Source organism: Sus scrofa, chromosome 15 (genome assembly GCF_000003025.6).
Source record: "Sus scrofa isolate TJ Tabasco breed Duroc chromosome 15, Sscrofa11.1, whole genome shotgun sequence".
NCBI classification, from domain to species: domain Eukaryota; kingdom Metazoa; phylum Chordata; class Mammalia; order Artiodactyla; family Suidae; genus Sus; species Sus scrofa.
Genome location: NC_010457.5, coordinates 24,753,364 through 24,769,830, shown reverse-complemented (window position 1 = coordinate 24,769,830; position 16,467 = coordinate 24,753,364). Strand labels below are relative to the sequence as shown.

Genomic DNA, 16,467 nt, shown 5'->3' with positions numbered 1-16,467 from the left:
TGGAGGCCCTGGGATGGTGGCTTGAGGGCAGGGAGGGAAAATCACAGGTCAGGCACAAACTGCCCCTGAGGTCCTGCTGTTAGGGGCTCAGTGCAGAACAGCCTCAGATGCCCAATTTCAGAGCCCGGGGGTGGGGCAACCCATAGACTGTCCAGTGTCTGAACCTCTAGGTTCAGGAGACTCACCAACTGCTTGGCAGCTCAGCCCAGTTCTGGGCTGCTCTACTCTGCATTAACCCTCCTGCCATAACCACCCCCTCCCCAACATGCTCACATCACTCCTGGCTCTGCCCCCCAGAACTCTGCAGAGTAAGTTCCAGCCCCTTTGCCCAGCAGGCTTTTGCTGTCTGAGAGTGATCTGGTCCTGTGGGAGTGATGGTTGCCTGGCAACATCCAAGGAGGCCTGCAGCCCTAAAGGGCTTTGGAACTCAGGGAAAATTACCTTGCACGCGCCCCTCTGTGTCCTGGTATTTGCATCCTGGCAAAACTGGGTTAATATAATACCAAGGAAAATCCTGGCAGGGCAGAGAATTTAGAGAGTGGCAGTCAGAGGGTGAGAGGAGGAGGGAGGGGGCAGAGATTTGCCTTGGGCTCTAGTGGGAAGGGGGCATTACCTTCTTCCCCACCCACAACCTAAGACACCTGCCACCCAGATCTGCCACCTCCTGGGCAGCAAAGAGTGTGTCAGGCCCCACAGAGCCATGCAGAGCCTCATGCTGAGTGGTTGGCTCTTTTCAGAAGTAATAACATTAAAAAGAATCAAAAACATTAACACTGGGAGAGATCTTCATCTCCATCTGCGCTCTGAGGACCTAAAGAGGGGCTGTGACCTGCTCAAGGCCAAGGTTTTTGTTCTGGTCAGTGATGTTAGAGGATAAGAGTCGAGGGCTCTGGTCTTTGGGTCTTCATGAGAGCTAAGGTGATGGACATGACTGTCTTATTTCATCCTTTGGCCTCAGCGCCTGGTAGAGTTGGTGCTCAGTGAATGTATGAATTCTGGGATCATTTACTCAACTGTTAACTGGACTTGTTTTCCCTGTAGAACAGTTAAGGGTATGAGCATGCATTTGGAGGAGAACAGTTGGCTATGAATCTCAGCCACTTACTGGCTATGCGGCTTGGGCCAAGTTACTTAACTGCTCTGTGCCTCAGTTTTATCATCTGTAAAACAAAGGTAGTGGGCATCTTCCCTCTTCACCTGAAGCCTGGGGTTCCTCCTTTCTCTCATGAAAGCCCAAGCCTACAGACTCAGTGATGCCTGGTGTCTGTGGGCAGGGAAGATGAGGGCATTTGAGAAGCTGCCAGCAGGGAAGCAGGAGCCCAGCGTGAGTAGGGGCTGAGGTCTGTGGTTCTCAGAAGTGGCCCAGCTTTGCCTCCTGGTCCTGCTCTGGATGGTGGCCAGGCCTCCAGGGGGATAGCTTCAGAGTGGGTGTTCCTGAGGAGGGCCCCATCTCAGTCCAACCCCCGCTTCCCAAGCAAGAGCAGAAACTGGCTGGAACCAGGGGTAGGTGAGAAGTGTCTCACTGGTATCGGAGCCCAACTCTATGGGGTAACTAAGTGTCCTGGAGTGGGTAGGACCCATGCACCAGGCCAGGGGCTGTGGACTAGAGGACAATTTAAGCAGCCTGGGGGAAACAAAGAAAGGCAGTGCTGCTTGCAAACCTGAGCCTGGGACTCAGAATTGGGCCCCATGAGCTTGTAAACCAGGAGCAAGTAGTGGGGGCCTGTTTCTACGGGTGCAAGTGCCAGCGATGCTGCCTGTGTTGCTACCTGGCTTGGTCTGAAGGCCCTCCATTTCCCAGGAATCCTGCTGGCAAAAGAGCACCATATGTCCTAAATGAATAACTGCCCCCCCCAAAAAAAACATGCTCCTGCCGCCTTTCCTGTCTCAGCTGATGGCAATGCCATGCCTGCAGGTGCTCAGGCCCAAATCCCAGAATTGTCCTTGAACACCTCATGTACCCCATGTCCATTACAGCCAGTCTGTGGACTCCAGCTTCACAATATGCCTTCAATACCTTCTCAGACCTCTGCTGCTCCCACCCCACCTCCATGGCCTCTCATCTGGTACCCGTATAGCTCCTAACTGGTCTCCCAGTGTCTGCCTTTGATCCACTATTGTCTGCTCTCCTCCTGACAGCAGAGTGAGCCAGTCAAAACCCCAGGTGATCATCACCCCTCTGCTCAAAACTGTTCACTGGCTGAGAATCAAAAGCCCTTCCTCCGTCTGGCCTTCAAGGCCTCCCTGGTGTGGCTTCAGCCTCCCAGGTCTCACCCACCACCCACTCCCTGGGCTCCACCAAGAGGGCCTCCCTGCTGATTCCAAAGGTGCAAGGCAGCTCCCCTCGCATACCAGCCACTCAGCCAGGCCTCCCACCCCACCCTATAAAACTGCACCCATCCCCCTCCCCTGCTTGATTTTTCCCCCTTAGCCCTCATCACCTTCTAAATACCCTCTGTGCTGCACTTTAAAGCTCCCTGCTGGGGGAGCATTGGGGTTTTCATGTTTTGTTCACTATCCTCAAGGGAGAGAGGCAAGGGCCGAACCTGCTTGATGACGAGGTTGACCAGCTCGTAGCGGTGGGAGCGGCGCAGTGGCAGGCAGAGGCTGTAGAGCGCGTGCAGGGCGGCACAGAAGAAGCTGAGCAGCCCGATCTGCTTGCGGTGCTGCAGCCAATGGTCCAACCAGTCGGGGAAGCGGCGGTACTTGGTGCCGCGGTGCAGCTGCAGGGCAGCCGCCAGCACGCCAGGCAGGTACACCAGCGACAGCAGCACGTAGGCCACGCAGGGCAGCGTCATGTTGACCACAGACACCGGTAGCTTGTAGAACTTGTTCTTGTCCTCCTGTAGGTAGGGCTGCAGCACATCCCGGACGAAGTTGTAGGTGTAGAAGAAGATGAAGAGCCCCAGGGCCAGGAGGGCGGGCACCTTCCAGCCTGGGAGGAGGCGCAGGGGCATGGCCTCCACCTCCCGGGCTGAGGCCAGGGACCCCATGTCCACAGGGGTGAAGCCCATGGCCTGCGCCATCTCCAAGACAGCACGCTTGGCTTCCGGCTGGTCACTGCAGACAGGCACCTGTCGGGGGAGAAGGTGTGGGGGAATCAGGTGGGGGCCCAGGCCCAAGGGTGGGGCGGGGCCTCAGAGAGAGGCTGGCCAACTCCTCACTGAGCAGCTGAGGAAACCAAGGCCCAGCAGGCTGCCAGGTAAGGGTACAGCTGGAGCAGAAGCTGACCCTGCCCCCCAGACCAGGCCTCCCAGCCCCAGCCCAGAGATGCCTGCTCCTCAAAGAGAACAGCGAGGCTCATCCAACAGTGAGCATCCAGTTCATTGCCATCCGCGTCCAAAGCAAAATACCCATCTAAGAAGCCCCCAGAGGCCCTTGGAATAGGTGCTTGGAGAACTGTGACCTGTCCTGGGCCACTCAGCGACTGGGCTTCGCATATGTCCCAGGCTGTACAGCTGTGGCTGAAGTTCCATCCCCCAGTCAGGAAGTGTCCCCTTGACCAGGTCCTTTGGCCCCTTACAGCCCTAAGCCAACACACAAGGTCTTCCACAAGCCAGCCCTGGCCTCGTGGCCCACTGCTCCCCTCCCCGAGCTCCCAGGCAGGCCCACTGGTCTCCTCTGATTCCTGAACACCCAAGGCCCTTGCTGACACTGCCGTGCTGGGTCTGGTCTCCCAACACTGACTCAGACCTGCCATTCGCCACATTTTCCACAAGTGATCCTTCAGCCTCACCACAAGACTGCAAGTAGGTACTACTGTCCTCACTTCTCAGGTGAGGAAACAAGTTTGGGAGCATCGTTTCTCACCTCTGTGCCTCTGCAGCATGTCCCCTCGGCTTGGAATGCCCTTCCTGCTCCCTGTATCTGACCAGAGGTGGGCCCAAGGCCAAGACTGACCTTGAAATCTTCCCAGTCAGCTGCTAGCTCTGATCCCTCCAGGCCCTGCTACCCTACACTCAACCACTGTCCCTTGCCTATCTACATATGGGAGTCCCAAGATGTAGGCTGCACAGAGGGCCCTCCAGTCAGGGGCAACTGGGCACCTGTAGGTTCTCCCATGGCCTGACATGGAGCTGGGCACAGGAAGCCTCTGAGCTGGACTCACTGTGGGAAGTTCTCATACACGTGCAGAGTCTGGCATCCTTCCTCCAGGAAAATGCAGGTGGCCTCTTAGGATGAAAAACCACCTTGTCTTGGTAAGAGCTCCTCTTGCCAACAACTGCAGGCAGCAATGGCTGTTTTTCTGGGGCCAGGTCCCACCCTCAGGAAAACCCGCTAGTGACTATTCTGAGAAATCCATTCAGCTCTTGGAAGGCCCTGGAATAAATGAAATAAAGTTTGGGACATGTCTGCTTCCTCAGGCTTGACACATGAGTTCCTTTCCTCTTTCAAGTTCAATTCTAAAAGCAAAATCTCTCTGCTTCGTGACTCCAAATAGTAAAAAGAAAGCCATCAACCTTTTCCTCCTTGTGCCCTTGGAACTCAAATTACCATAGAAGAGCATGGATTTCGGAGTCATATCAACAGGGTTCAAATCTTAGCTCACCAAGCTGTGGGACTTGGTGTAATTAGTAAGCTCATTACCATCTCTGAGCCTCAGTCTCTTGCTCAGTAAAATGGAACTTTGCAGTGATAAGAGATGAGCCAACATAATGTACATGAAGAGCCTGGCACCCTGCAGGCCCTCGATGGAAGTCAGCCATTTACATTTCTTGTTATGATGGCTGGCATTCCTCCAGTGCCTACCTGTCGATTCCCATCCCTTGGGCCAGACTGCAGGGTCCAGGCAGAGATGACGTTGAAGGCCTTGACTACTGGGCAGGTGGGGAAGAGGGAGGCCAGGTACTCAGCATTGGACTCACGGTGCTGGAGGTGCTCCTGCTCTGTGGGGTTGCTCACATCCACCAAGATCTTGCCAGCCAGCTGGTCACTGAGACTACATAGTGTGGAGTAGTGTTCCCGGAACATAGCCACGAAGATGACCTCTGGGGAGCCCACCGCCTCCTCCTGGAAAGTCACTCGTGCTGCTGAGGGGAACAGCCCGGCTGTGCGTTTGGGGTTGCGGCTCCCCACCACCACACTGAAGCCAGAGCCCACCAGGCGTGTGGCCAGGGAGCGGGCAAAGTCCCCACTACCCAGGATGCCCACTTTGGGAACCTCACTGGGGACCTCGGCAAGGTTGCCATCGCTATCCATCAGGTGGTGGCTGATCAATGGCTTGTCCATCTCTCCTGATGTTTTGGTGGCTAGAAGAGAAAACACGGAATTTGATCAGTGGAAGGCTTCTGGACTGCCCTCGTACCAGTATGTTCTCTTGTCCATTGCAGCTGCATGGTGGCCCAACATTCACTCAAGGGGCTTCATGGCTATAACATGTGCCAGCATGGGGGGGACAAGCTGAGCTAGACCCTGAGGAGGGCACAGATTTTCCAGAAGAGGAGAGGAAAAGACCTCTGTCCTCTGCACTTTGTCCTGAATTATTTCCTTGACACAAATTTGCAAAAGCGAGAGGGCTGAGAAAGAAAGGTATGGAATTTCCACGATCAATGCTGTACAGTGTCACACTTCTTTTCAAAAGAATTATGTAATGGCCAGTGTTACTATCCAGGACTGACTCCAACTTCAGCCTCATTGGGTTTTGTTTTGCTCTTTGGCCACACCCATAGCATGTGGAAATTCCTGGGCCAGGCAGCAAACCCACACCACAGGAGTGACAACACCATATCCTTAGTCCATTGTGCCCCACAGGAACTCCCTCATTGGGTTTATCTGATTGCTAGGAAGGACAGACCTATTCCTGTGCTTGTTTACATTTTGCATTTTGGAGTGGTACTTCTGATGCTCTTCCTAAAGTACATTATGAGCAGCTTCAAGGCAGGAGCCTCATCTTTTTTGACCTTGGGTCTCACCATTTGTCCCAAGGACTGGCACAGAGCTGGTGTTCAATGTTTGCTGGATGAATGAATGAACATTGAAATCCTATTCTCTGAGGGTAGGACTGGAATGGGACATGAGAGTGAATGGCTGCCTGAGTTTGGGTAGGTGCCCTGGGATTTCCTTTACTGAGCCTGAGATATGAGTGGACACAGAAAACTCTGGACTTGGGCCAGGAATTTACAATAAGCTTGGCTGGGAAAAATTATGTCTTCATTGTCACCAACTTCTAACTGAAAGTTGCTATTTCCTTCCAGTATGGAAATAAACAATAACACAGTAGAATTAGCTTACCTACAAGTTTGTCACCAATAATGACCAATGTCATATAACGGAATTGTGAAAGAGCTGTCCAAATACTATTTAAACCCATCACTAACTTAAAATTATGGTAGATAGTACACCTAAACATATAAAGTAGACATTAAAAGATTCAAAGGGACGACTTCCTGTCATGATGCAGTGGAAATAAATCTGACTGGGAACCATGAGGTTGCAGGTTCGATCCCTGGCCTCACTCAGTGGGTTAAGGATCTGGTATTGCCGTGAGCTGTGGTGTAGCTCGCAGACGTGGCTTGGATCTGGCGTTGCTGTGACTATGGCATAGGTCAGCAGCTGTAGCTCCAATTTGACCTCTAGCCTGGGAACCTCCATATGCTACGGGTGTGGCCCTAAAAATGAAAAAAAAATGGATTCAAAGGGAAAATAGATAGCAATATAATTACAGTAAGGGACTTAATTACCCTACTTTCAACAATGGATAGATCAGACAAAAAAATCATTGTGGAAACACTGAACTTGAATTATACTTTAGACTAAACAAACCGAACAGACATATAGAGAACATTCCAACCATCAGTGACAGAATACACATTTTCCTCATGTGTATACAGAACATTCTCCAGGACAGATCATATGTTAGGTCATAAAACATATCAACAAATTTTAAAAGACTGAAATCATATCAAATATTTTTTCTGACCACAATGATATGAAACTAGAAATAACAGGAGGAAAATTAGAAACTCACAAATATGTGGAAATTAATATACTCCTGAACAACTAATGAGCCAAAGAAGAAATCAAAAGGGAAATAAAAAAACTTTCTGAAACAAACAAAAATTGAAGTTCAGCATATCCAAATGTATGGCATGCAGCAAAAGCAGCTCTAAGAGGGAAGCTTACAGCTTAATTCCAATATGAAGAAAGATCTCAAACAACCTAACTTTACACTTCAAGGAACTAGAATAAGAATAGCAAGCTAAGTCCAAAGTTAACAGAAGGGAGGATATAACAAAGATCAGAGTAGAAGTAGGTGAAATAGAGGCTAGAAAAACAGCAGAGAAAACTCAAAAAAACTAAGATCTGGTTTTTTGAAAAGATAAAACTGATAAAACTTTAGCTAGACTCACTAAGAAAAAGAGAGAAGACTCAAATAAAATTTAAAAAAATGAAAAAGGCATCGCAATTGATACCAAAGGAATACAAAAGATCACTAGGCTATAATGAACTATTACATGACAACACATTGAACAATCCAGAAGAAATGGATAAATTCCTAAAAACATACAATCTACCAAGACTACTCATGAAGAAATAAAAAATCTAAATAGGCCAGTAATGAGTAAGAAGATTGAACCGGTGATTTTAAAAAAAATCTCCCAAGAGGAGTTCTCTTGTGGTGCAAGAGATCTTAACCAACAGGTTAAGGATCTAGTGTTGTCACTGCAGTGGCCCAGGTTCAATCGTTGGCCCAGGAATTTCCACATGCCTTGGGTATGGCAAAAAACAAATAAACAACAACAAAAAAAACCAGGACTGTTTGGCTTCACTGGTGGTAAATTCCATCAAACATTTCAATATTAATGAATACTAATCCTTCACCCATTCTTCCAAAAAAATTGAAGACAGAACACGTTCTTGCTCATTTTAAGAGTCCAGCATTACCCTGATATTAAAGCCAGAAAATGACGCTATAATAGAAGGAAATTACATGACAATACCCCTGATGAACATAGATGCAAAAAAAAATCCTTCGCAAAACACTAGCAAACTAGATTCAATAGCACATTAAGAGGATCCTGTACCACGATCAAGTGGGATTTATCCCTAGGGATGCAGGGATGGTTCAACATACATAAACCATTAAATGGGATACATCACATTAAGAGAATGGAGGATGAAAATAATATGATTAGCTCAATAGATGCAGAAAAAACACTTAACAAAATTGAACATCCTATCATGATAAAAGCTCTCAACAGGTTAGGTATAGAACTAATAATTACTTCAGTAAAATAAAGGCCATATATGACAAGCTCACATCTAACATTATACTCAATGGTGAAAAGCTGAGATCAGGAAAAATACAAGGAAGCCTACTCTTGCCACTTCTACTCAACACTGGTTGAGTGTTGGAAGTCCTAGCTAGAGGAATCAGGCAAGAAGAAGAACAAAAGTCATCCAAAAAGTCATTGGCAGTTGACATGATCTTATATATAGAAAACTCTGAAGACTCCACCAAAAATACTGTTAAAACTAAGAAATTAATGCAGTAGAGTTGTGGGATACAAAATCAACATGCAAAAATCAGTTGTGTTTCTATATACCAATAGAACAATGAACTATCTGAAAAGAAACTAAGAAAACAATCCCATTTACAATACCATCAAAAAGAATAAAAGGCTTGGAATAAATTAAACCCAGGAGGTGAGAGATCTGTACACTGAAAACTATGAAACACTGATGAAAGAAATTGAGAAAGACAAAAATAAGTAAAAAGACATACGGATTTAAAGCAATCTATAGAAAAATTCCAATGGCATTTTTCACAGATCTAGGAAAAACAATCCTACGATTCATGCAGAAACCACAAGATCCCAAATACCCAAAGAAATTTTGACCAAGAATAATGAAGCTGGAAGCATTGCACTTCCTGATTTCAAATTATATTACAAAGCTTTAGTAATCAAAAGAATATGGTACTGACATAAAAACAGACATAAGCCAATGGAACAGAACAGAAAGTCTAGAAATAAACCCATACATATGTGGTCAATTAATCTTCAAGATAGGTGCCAAGAATACACAGTGGGGAAAAGACAATTTCTTCAATAAATGGCATTGTGAAAACTGGACACTGTCATGCCAAAGAATGAAATTGAACCTATAGCTCACAACAGACATTGAAATCAACTCAAAATGGATTAAAGACTTACTAAAAAAAAAAAAAAAAAAAAGAAAGAAAGGAAAGAAAAAGTAAGAAGTGAAACTATTACTGTCCTAGAAGAAAACATGGGAATAAGCTCCTTGACTTTGGTCTTGGCAATGGCTTTTTTTGTATTTGACACCAAAAACACAGGCAACGAAAGTAAAAACAAACAAGTTTAGTTTGACTAAATCAAAAAAGTTTTTGCACAGCAAAGGAAACAACGAAATGAAAAAATAACCTATAGATTTAGGAGAAAATATCTGTAAATCATATATCCAATAAGGAGTTGACTTTTAAAACATATAAGGAACTCCTACAACTTAATAGTAAAAAAAAATCTAAATAATCTAAATAAAAATGGACAAAGGGGAGCTCCCGCTGTTGGTACAGTGGGATCAGCATCATCTCTGCAGCAAGGATGTGTGTTCAATCGCTGACCCAGCACAGTGGGTTAAGGATCTGGTGTTGCCACAGCTGTGATATAGGTTGCAACTGTGGCTCGGGATCAGACCTCTGTCCTGGGAACTTCATATGCTGTGAGGCAGCAAAAAAAAAAAAAAAAAAAAAAAAACCAAAAACCAAAACAAAGGAATTGAATGGACATTTTTCTAAGGAAGACACACAAATGGCCCAGCTATAAAAGGGAGACAATCACAGCATCTTCCTTATGAGGAGGTTGTAGGAATGAATAAGTCAATACAATATGTGCACAACACAGAGAACAGAGCTTGCTTGGCACATACCAAGCACTGGGTGGATGGCAGTCAGTGTTAAGCAGACACTGGTTGCCACCACTGTACCAGCAGTGGGGACAAAGCAAAGGAAGGATGCAGAGACCCTGCTAGCACCTCTGCAGCCCCGAGGAAGATGGGGGAGTGGTGACAGGGGCTTTGCAGATGGTCTCAGGCTTCAGACCAGCATTAGGGATTGTGGCCAAGGTGACTGTAAATCTGTCCTGAGGACTCCAGGTTTTCTTGTGGTCAGTCACAGGCTGGGACAGATACCCCAGGGCCTTCCCCAGTCCCTGCCTCAGCCACCTGGAGACACCAGTGCTGGGGTGAATTTTGTCCTTACAGGAGAGTCACTGCACTGAGGCCTCCAGATCATCTTTTCTTCATTTGCTAGCAATCTGCCTCCTAAGAAGGTCCCTCCTTGAACAGAAGCTTCTCTTCCAGCTTTGTTGTCTCTCTCTTTCCTCTCCTCCCCATCTCCTGAGTAACCACCTTGCGCTAAATACTCAAAAAGGATAAGGATGAGGAAGGTGTGGTCCCCACTCTCAGATGTGTGTGAGCGCACACATGCTGGGTGGTGTATCCACCCAGAAGTCAATGCAGGGCAGGAAGGGGTGGGGCTTCCCAAGGGACATCCTGGGAGAGCTTCATGGTGCCTGGCATAGTGGGTTAAAGGATCTGGCGTAGGTCGAAGCTGTGGCCTGGATTCAATCTCTGGTCTGGGAACTTCCATGTACCATAAATTTTTTTTAAGTAAAAAATAAAATAGGAGTTCCCATCATGGCTCAGCAGTTAATGAACCTGACTAGTATTCATGAGGAGGTGGGTTCAATCCCTGGCATTGCTCAGTGGGTTAAGGATCTGGTGTTGCCGTGAGCTGTGGTATAGGTCACAGATGTGGCCTGGATCCCAGATTGCTGTGGCTGTGGCATAGGCCGGCTGCTGCAGCTCCGATTAGACCCTTAGCCTGGGAACTTCCACATGCTGCAGGTACACTAAAAAGACAAAAATAAAGTAAAATAAAATAAAATGGGGTCATGAATTGTACCCTTCTCCAAAGTGGTGGTTAAGAACAAAATGAGTTAACATGGGCAAGAGCTCAGAGCCACTTTTTCTGACTGGTGCTATGTGTGCATGTGCGCTTGCATGTACTATTTTCTTCAGTGCTTTATGGGCCATCCAGGGCTCAGCACAAGGCTGCTGCTTTCATGATGGCAGAAAGGGTAGGACAGATGGTGGAGTCCTGGGGGTCCCAGAGGTCCAGCAGAGGCCCTGTAGCCTGTCCTTGTGGCCCAAAGGTAAGAGCACTTGTAGTCTTGGCTGGGAGATGCACCCTGGCTCCCTGGTTGTTCTATTTATAGGTCTGAAGGGGGGAAGTGGGAGGGAATCAAACTGCAACTAGGCTGAGGCAGCTGGGGCCTGGGGCCAGCAGCCCACACAGACCTCCTCCACCCAAGCTGCGGACAAAAGAGCATGGAAGCCCGGGTGTGCAGAACTGGCACAAACCACATCCTAGTGTCCTCTGGGTTTTTGCCTGGCTCTTCTGGCCCCTCCTACTTACCGGCAGAACCAGGAAATGGACTGTGTTTGTCGCTGGGAGCCATGCCTGGCCCACAGGCCTGCCTGTCAGTTTCTTCTTTTTTTTTTTTTTTTTGCTTTTTTTTAAGGCCGTACACATGGCACATGGAGCTTCCCAGGCTAGGGGTCGAATCGGAGCTACAGCTGCCAGCCTACACCACAGCCACAGCAATGCAGGATCCAAGCCGTGTCTTCGACCTACACCACAGCTCACGGCAATGCCAGATCCTTAAATCACTGAGTGAGGCCAGGGATGGAACAGGCAACCTCATGGTTACTAGTTGGCTTCATTTCCGCTGTGCCACCAGGGGAACTCCTGCCTGCCAGCTTCTATCTGCTCTCCGGAAGGCCTCTAGGGGTGGGCAGTCAGGACGTGGACAGCCCTGCAGCCTCTTAGGCACCAGCGGCACTGAACCCTTAGACCCCAGGGGCTGGAGTCGGCCTCGGCCACTAAGGGATCACCATGGATTCTGACATGGGTAGGAGTGGGCACCTTGTAGCTGGATGCTCTGCAGGCCAACTGGGATACTGTCCGCCCCCAGGTACAGACCAACTTAGCTAACGTTTCTGGCCTTCGGGATTGAGAGAGGAATATGGCACAGTTTTGTCCTCAAGAGACCCACAGTCATCTTCAAACTTTATTTTTAACTTTTAACATTAAATTTGACTATAAATAAATAGAGCAGTAATAGAAATGTTAACTGCTCTGTTTATTTATAAGTTAAATGTATCTAAATGTGATTTGTGCACTATCACGTTATATACAGAAAAACCAAATATAAATGTAAAGCGATAAGGCTAAAATTTAAATATAACTAGAAACAGAGTTTTCTTCCTGCCCCTCGGGGTGATCTCTTATAATCTCTGGGGAGGTCCCTCTACACACACACCTGGGCCTCCAAAGGTGACAGGCATAAGACACAATTAAACAAACTCTCCTGAAAGAGGGCCCTGCCTTCAGGTAGGGCATCTGGGCAACTTCCTGCAGGAAGTGAGCTGAGCCTTGAAAGATGTGAAAGTGAGCCTGGAAGAGCCGTCTAGAAAGAGGAGCCTGTGTGAGCAAAGGCCAGGGGAGGGGAATCAACAATAGCAGGGACCCACCAACAGCTGGAACAAACAGATGTGTGCCACAGCCAGCACCCGGGACTTAGCAAGCCACAAAGGCAAACACAAATTCTTGCTCAGAACTTTTTTGCTTTTTTTCCCTAAATGTATAGAGATGAAAAGAGTACAGAAACGAGAGGGTGAAGCTCTGGGTTCTATCCTGACAACTTCCTCAGCAGTAGGACACTAGCCTATTTACATCTTCTCTCTAGCCTCAGTTTCCTCACCTGTAAACTGAGAGGACTGAGGGCTGCCTGGCTTCCTTCAGTGAACACAGAGTAGCTGAGGGCTGTGCATACCTGAGGCTTGCCTGTGGTTGGGGGCCTCTCTGGACCCTTGCCGTGAGAACCACTGTCTGCTCAGCTATGGGAGAGCAGATAGAGATGACAATGTTTGTTCCATGGCCCGACTCTAAACCCCAGCTCTGTGCCTGGCACACCACAGAGGTCCCAAGCAGAGGTGTGACTAGTTGTACACATCACAGGAGCTCCCATCTTCAAAACTTCCTCAATTTGTCCTATGGGGGCAGAAATCCTTCCAAAATGCAGTGTGTATTTCAAGAGAAGGCAGTCAGATCCTCATGCAGAACCCAGGGGTCACCCTGAGCTGCAAGAGGAGATATTCTTGAGTTTCGTCTTCTTTTTATAGACAAATGTTTTATAGGCTTATATCCTCCCTCATTGTCAGGACATTTATCATAGCTATCAGCCTGCTTCCCTCTTCATTAAAGCCCTCCCATGGCCTGCTAATTTGCTGTGGACTAGAAACACAGGCAATACAATCTCTAGAAAGTAATAAGACAACCCAGAGAATGGGCAAAAAATTTTGCAAATCAAGTATCTGATAATGGACTTGTTTCTAAATATATCAAGAATTCTGGGAGTTCCCATCGTGGCTCAGTGGTTAGCGAATCCAACTAGAAACCATGAGGTTTTGGGTTCGATCCCTGGCCTTGCTCAGTGGGTTGGGGATCCGGTGTTGTCATGAGCTGTGGTGTAGGTCACAGACGTGGCTCGGATCCTGTATTGCTGTAGCTCTGGGGTAGGCCGGTGGCTATAACCCTGATTGGACCCCTAGCCTGGGAATCTCCATATGCCACAGGAGCAGCCCTACAAAAGACCAAAAAAAAAAAAAAAAAAAAAAAAAAAGAATTCTCACAACTCAATATTAAAAAGATGACCTATATAAAAACAGGCAAAGAATCTGAGTAGACATTTCTCCAAAGAAGATAGACAAATTGTCAATAAGCACACAAAAAACACTCAACATCATCGGCCCCTAAGGAAATGTGAATTGAAACCGTGAGATACCACTTTACATCTGCTAGGATGGCTTCATCAAAAAAGACAGAGAGGAGGAGTTCCCTGGTAGCCCAGGGTTAAAGGGCACGGCATTGGCACTGCTATGGCTCGGGTCACTGCTGCTGCGGTGCACGTTCAATCCCTGGCCTAGGAACTTCTGCATACCATGGGTGCGACCAAAAAGAAAAAAAAAAAAAAATACAGAGATAATAAGTGTTGGTGAGGATGCAGAGAAATCAGAACCTTCATCCACTGCTAGAGGGAAAGTAAAATGCTGCAGCCACCAGGGAAAAGAGTTTGGAAGTTCCTCAAAAGGTTAAACACAGAGTTTCTATATGACCCAGCAATCCCACTCCTGGGAGCATATATACCCAAGATAAATGAAAACATATGTACACACAAAAATGTGTGCATCGGAGTTCCCTTTGCGGCTCAGTGGCTAACGAACCTAACTAGGATCCATGAGGATTCGAGTTCAATCCCTGCCCTTGCTCAGTGGGTTAAATGATCAGGCGTTGCCATGAGCTGTGGTGTGGGTTGCGGACGCGGCTCGGATCCCGCGTTGCTGTGGCTCTGGCGTAGGCCAGTGGCTACAGCTCCGATTCAACCCCTAGCCTGGGAACCTCCATATGCCGCGGGAGCAGCCCAAGAAATAGCAACAACAAAAAGACAAAAAAAAAAAAAAAAAAAAGAAAAGAAAAGAAAAAAAGAAAATGTATGCACCGATGTTCCTAGTAGCATATTCACAATACCCAAAAAGTGGAAACAACCCATGTCCATCAGCTGACGAATGCATCAACACAATGTGGCTTATCCATACAATGGAATAATATTCAGTAACAAAAAGGAATGATATACATGGTACAACATGAACTTTGAAAATATTAAATTTAAATAATTTAAATAATGTTAAATGAAAGAAGCCAGTTGAAAACGGCCACATATAGCATGATTCCATTTATATGAAATGCCTAGAAATAGGCAAATCCGTAAAGATAGAATTAGAGGTTGCTCGGGACTGGGGGGTGGGGGGGAGGGAGGTTGGGAAAAATGGAGTGGCTGCTCATTATCACAGGGTTTCTTTAGTTGGGAGGTTATCTAGGGGGAGAGCTTGGATCTCTTCCTTCTCTTTTTTTCTTTTGCCTTTTTATGGCCACACCTGCAACATATGGAAGTTCCTAGACCAGGGGTTGAATCAGAGCTGCAGCTGCCAGCCTACACCACAGCCACAGCCACGCCAGATCCAAGCGGTTTCTGAAGCCTACACCACCTCTCACCACAACACCAAATCCTTAACCCACTAAGCAGGATGAGGGCTCAAATCCATATACTAGTTGGGCTCATTACCACTGAGCCACAATGGGAGTTCCTAAAGGTTCATTTATATAAGAACATATAGCTGGAAATCTGCTTGCGGTGGGTCCAATTCATTCATCTCTACCCACCAAACTTATCCCCTCCTTAGTTAGAGAGCCATCGACAGGTCATTGGGAGCTTGCCTAGCTGAACATCGGCTCAGGAAAACATCTGAATATTTCGGATTTATCAGGATCAGTTGCCTTAGTAAATGGCAAGATAGGCCAGCAAGAACATAGGCAGCTGTAGGATCCTATTTCAGGCATACCACGTATTAGCTGGGTGGCCTTGGAAAGTCACTTTACCTCTCTGAGGCTCAGTTTCCTCGACTGTACAATGCAGGGATGTTACTTTAATGAGATGTAGTGAGGATTACATGAAATGAGCAAAATGTCACAGTCTGAGCCTGCTAAATTCACTCAATTTTCACATTGTTCCTCTCTGCCTAGGATTTTTGAAAACCTTTAGTCTGTATAAAGCGGAAATAGATGCACCTAAATCAATACATGTTGTTTTCTGCTGAATGGAAAAGTTTTCTCTAAAATTTTCTAAAAATATGCTCTGAGACAATGGTCTGGAGGTCTGCACACGTTTTTCATCAAGGCAATTGGAGGAAAAGACTTGCGGCCCTTTGAGACTCAGAGCGGTAAGAGGGGGCGCCGGAGCAGGGAGTATATTAGGGAGAGGCTGGCGGTCAGGGGAGGGGGCCAAGGATGGTCTGAGACTGTGAAGTCTAGCCTAGGGGCAGCTAGTCCCAACATGGGGCTCCCTGCCAGGGATGGTCCTCATGCCATTGGAGTTCCCAGTTGCCACTCCCCCACCTCCGCGCCCCCCCCCCCCGCCCCCGCATCCCCAGCTCCTGCGTCAAATCCACCAGCTGCCTCTCTGCCTTCACACCTTTTGGGAACAGCCCTTTCCCATCAGCAGTATTTCTCTCTTCCCTGCCTATTTCCTCCCTGGAGTCCAAATTCCTCAAGGGTGAGAGCGGATTCAAACTCACTTCTATAATTCCAGAACTTAGCCCAGTGCCTGGCTGGTATCAAATGGTCAAGCCTGAGCTACCCTGGAGCTACTGGAGGGCTTGTTAAAACATACCGCTGGGCTCCAGCCCCAGACTCTCTGATGATGCTGGTCTAAGGACCACACATTGAAAATTCCTGCAGTAGATGCTCACAAAATGTTCGTGCAAGGGGTGAGTGAATTAATGAATCACTTGGATATAAGAACTGCTCCAGATCTGATTTCTTTG

At 47.4% G+C, this 16,467-nt stretch overlaps 1 protein-coding gene across 5 annotated transcripts in view; it reads right to left on the bottom strand.

Moving 5' to 3' along the window:
- STEAP3 (STEAP3 metalloreductase) overlaps positions 1-16,467 on the bottom strand; it is a 48,821-nt gene that overhangs the window by 15,546 nt on the left and 16,808 nt on the right. For all 5 annotated transcript variants that reach the window (XM_003359436.4, XM_005671632.3, XM_013983975.2 and 2 more), the window contains 2 exons: positions 4,750-5,249; positions 2,547-3,074 (listed from right to left, as the gene is read on the bottom strand). In XM_003359436.4, coding sequence (XP_003359484.1) covers positions 2,547-3,074; positions 4,750-5,249 — 1,028 coding nt within the window. The remainder of the gene's footprint in view (positions 1-2,546; positions 3,075-4,749; positions 5,250-16,467) is intronic.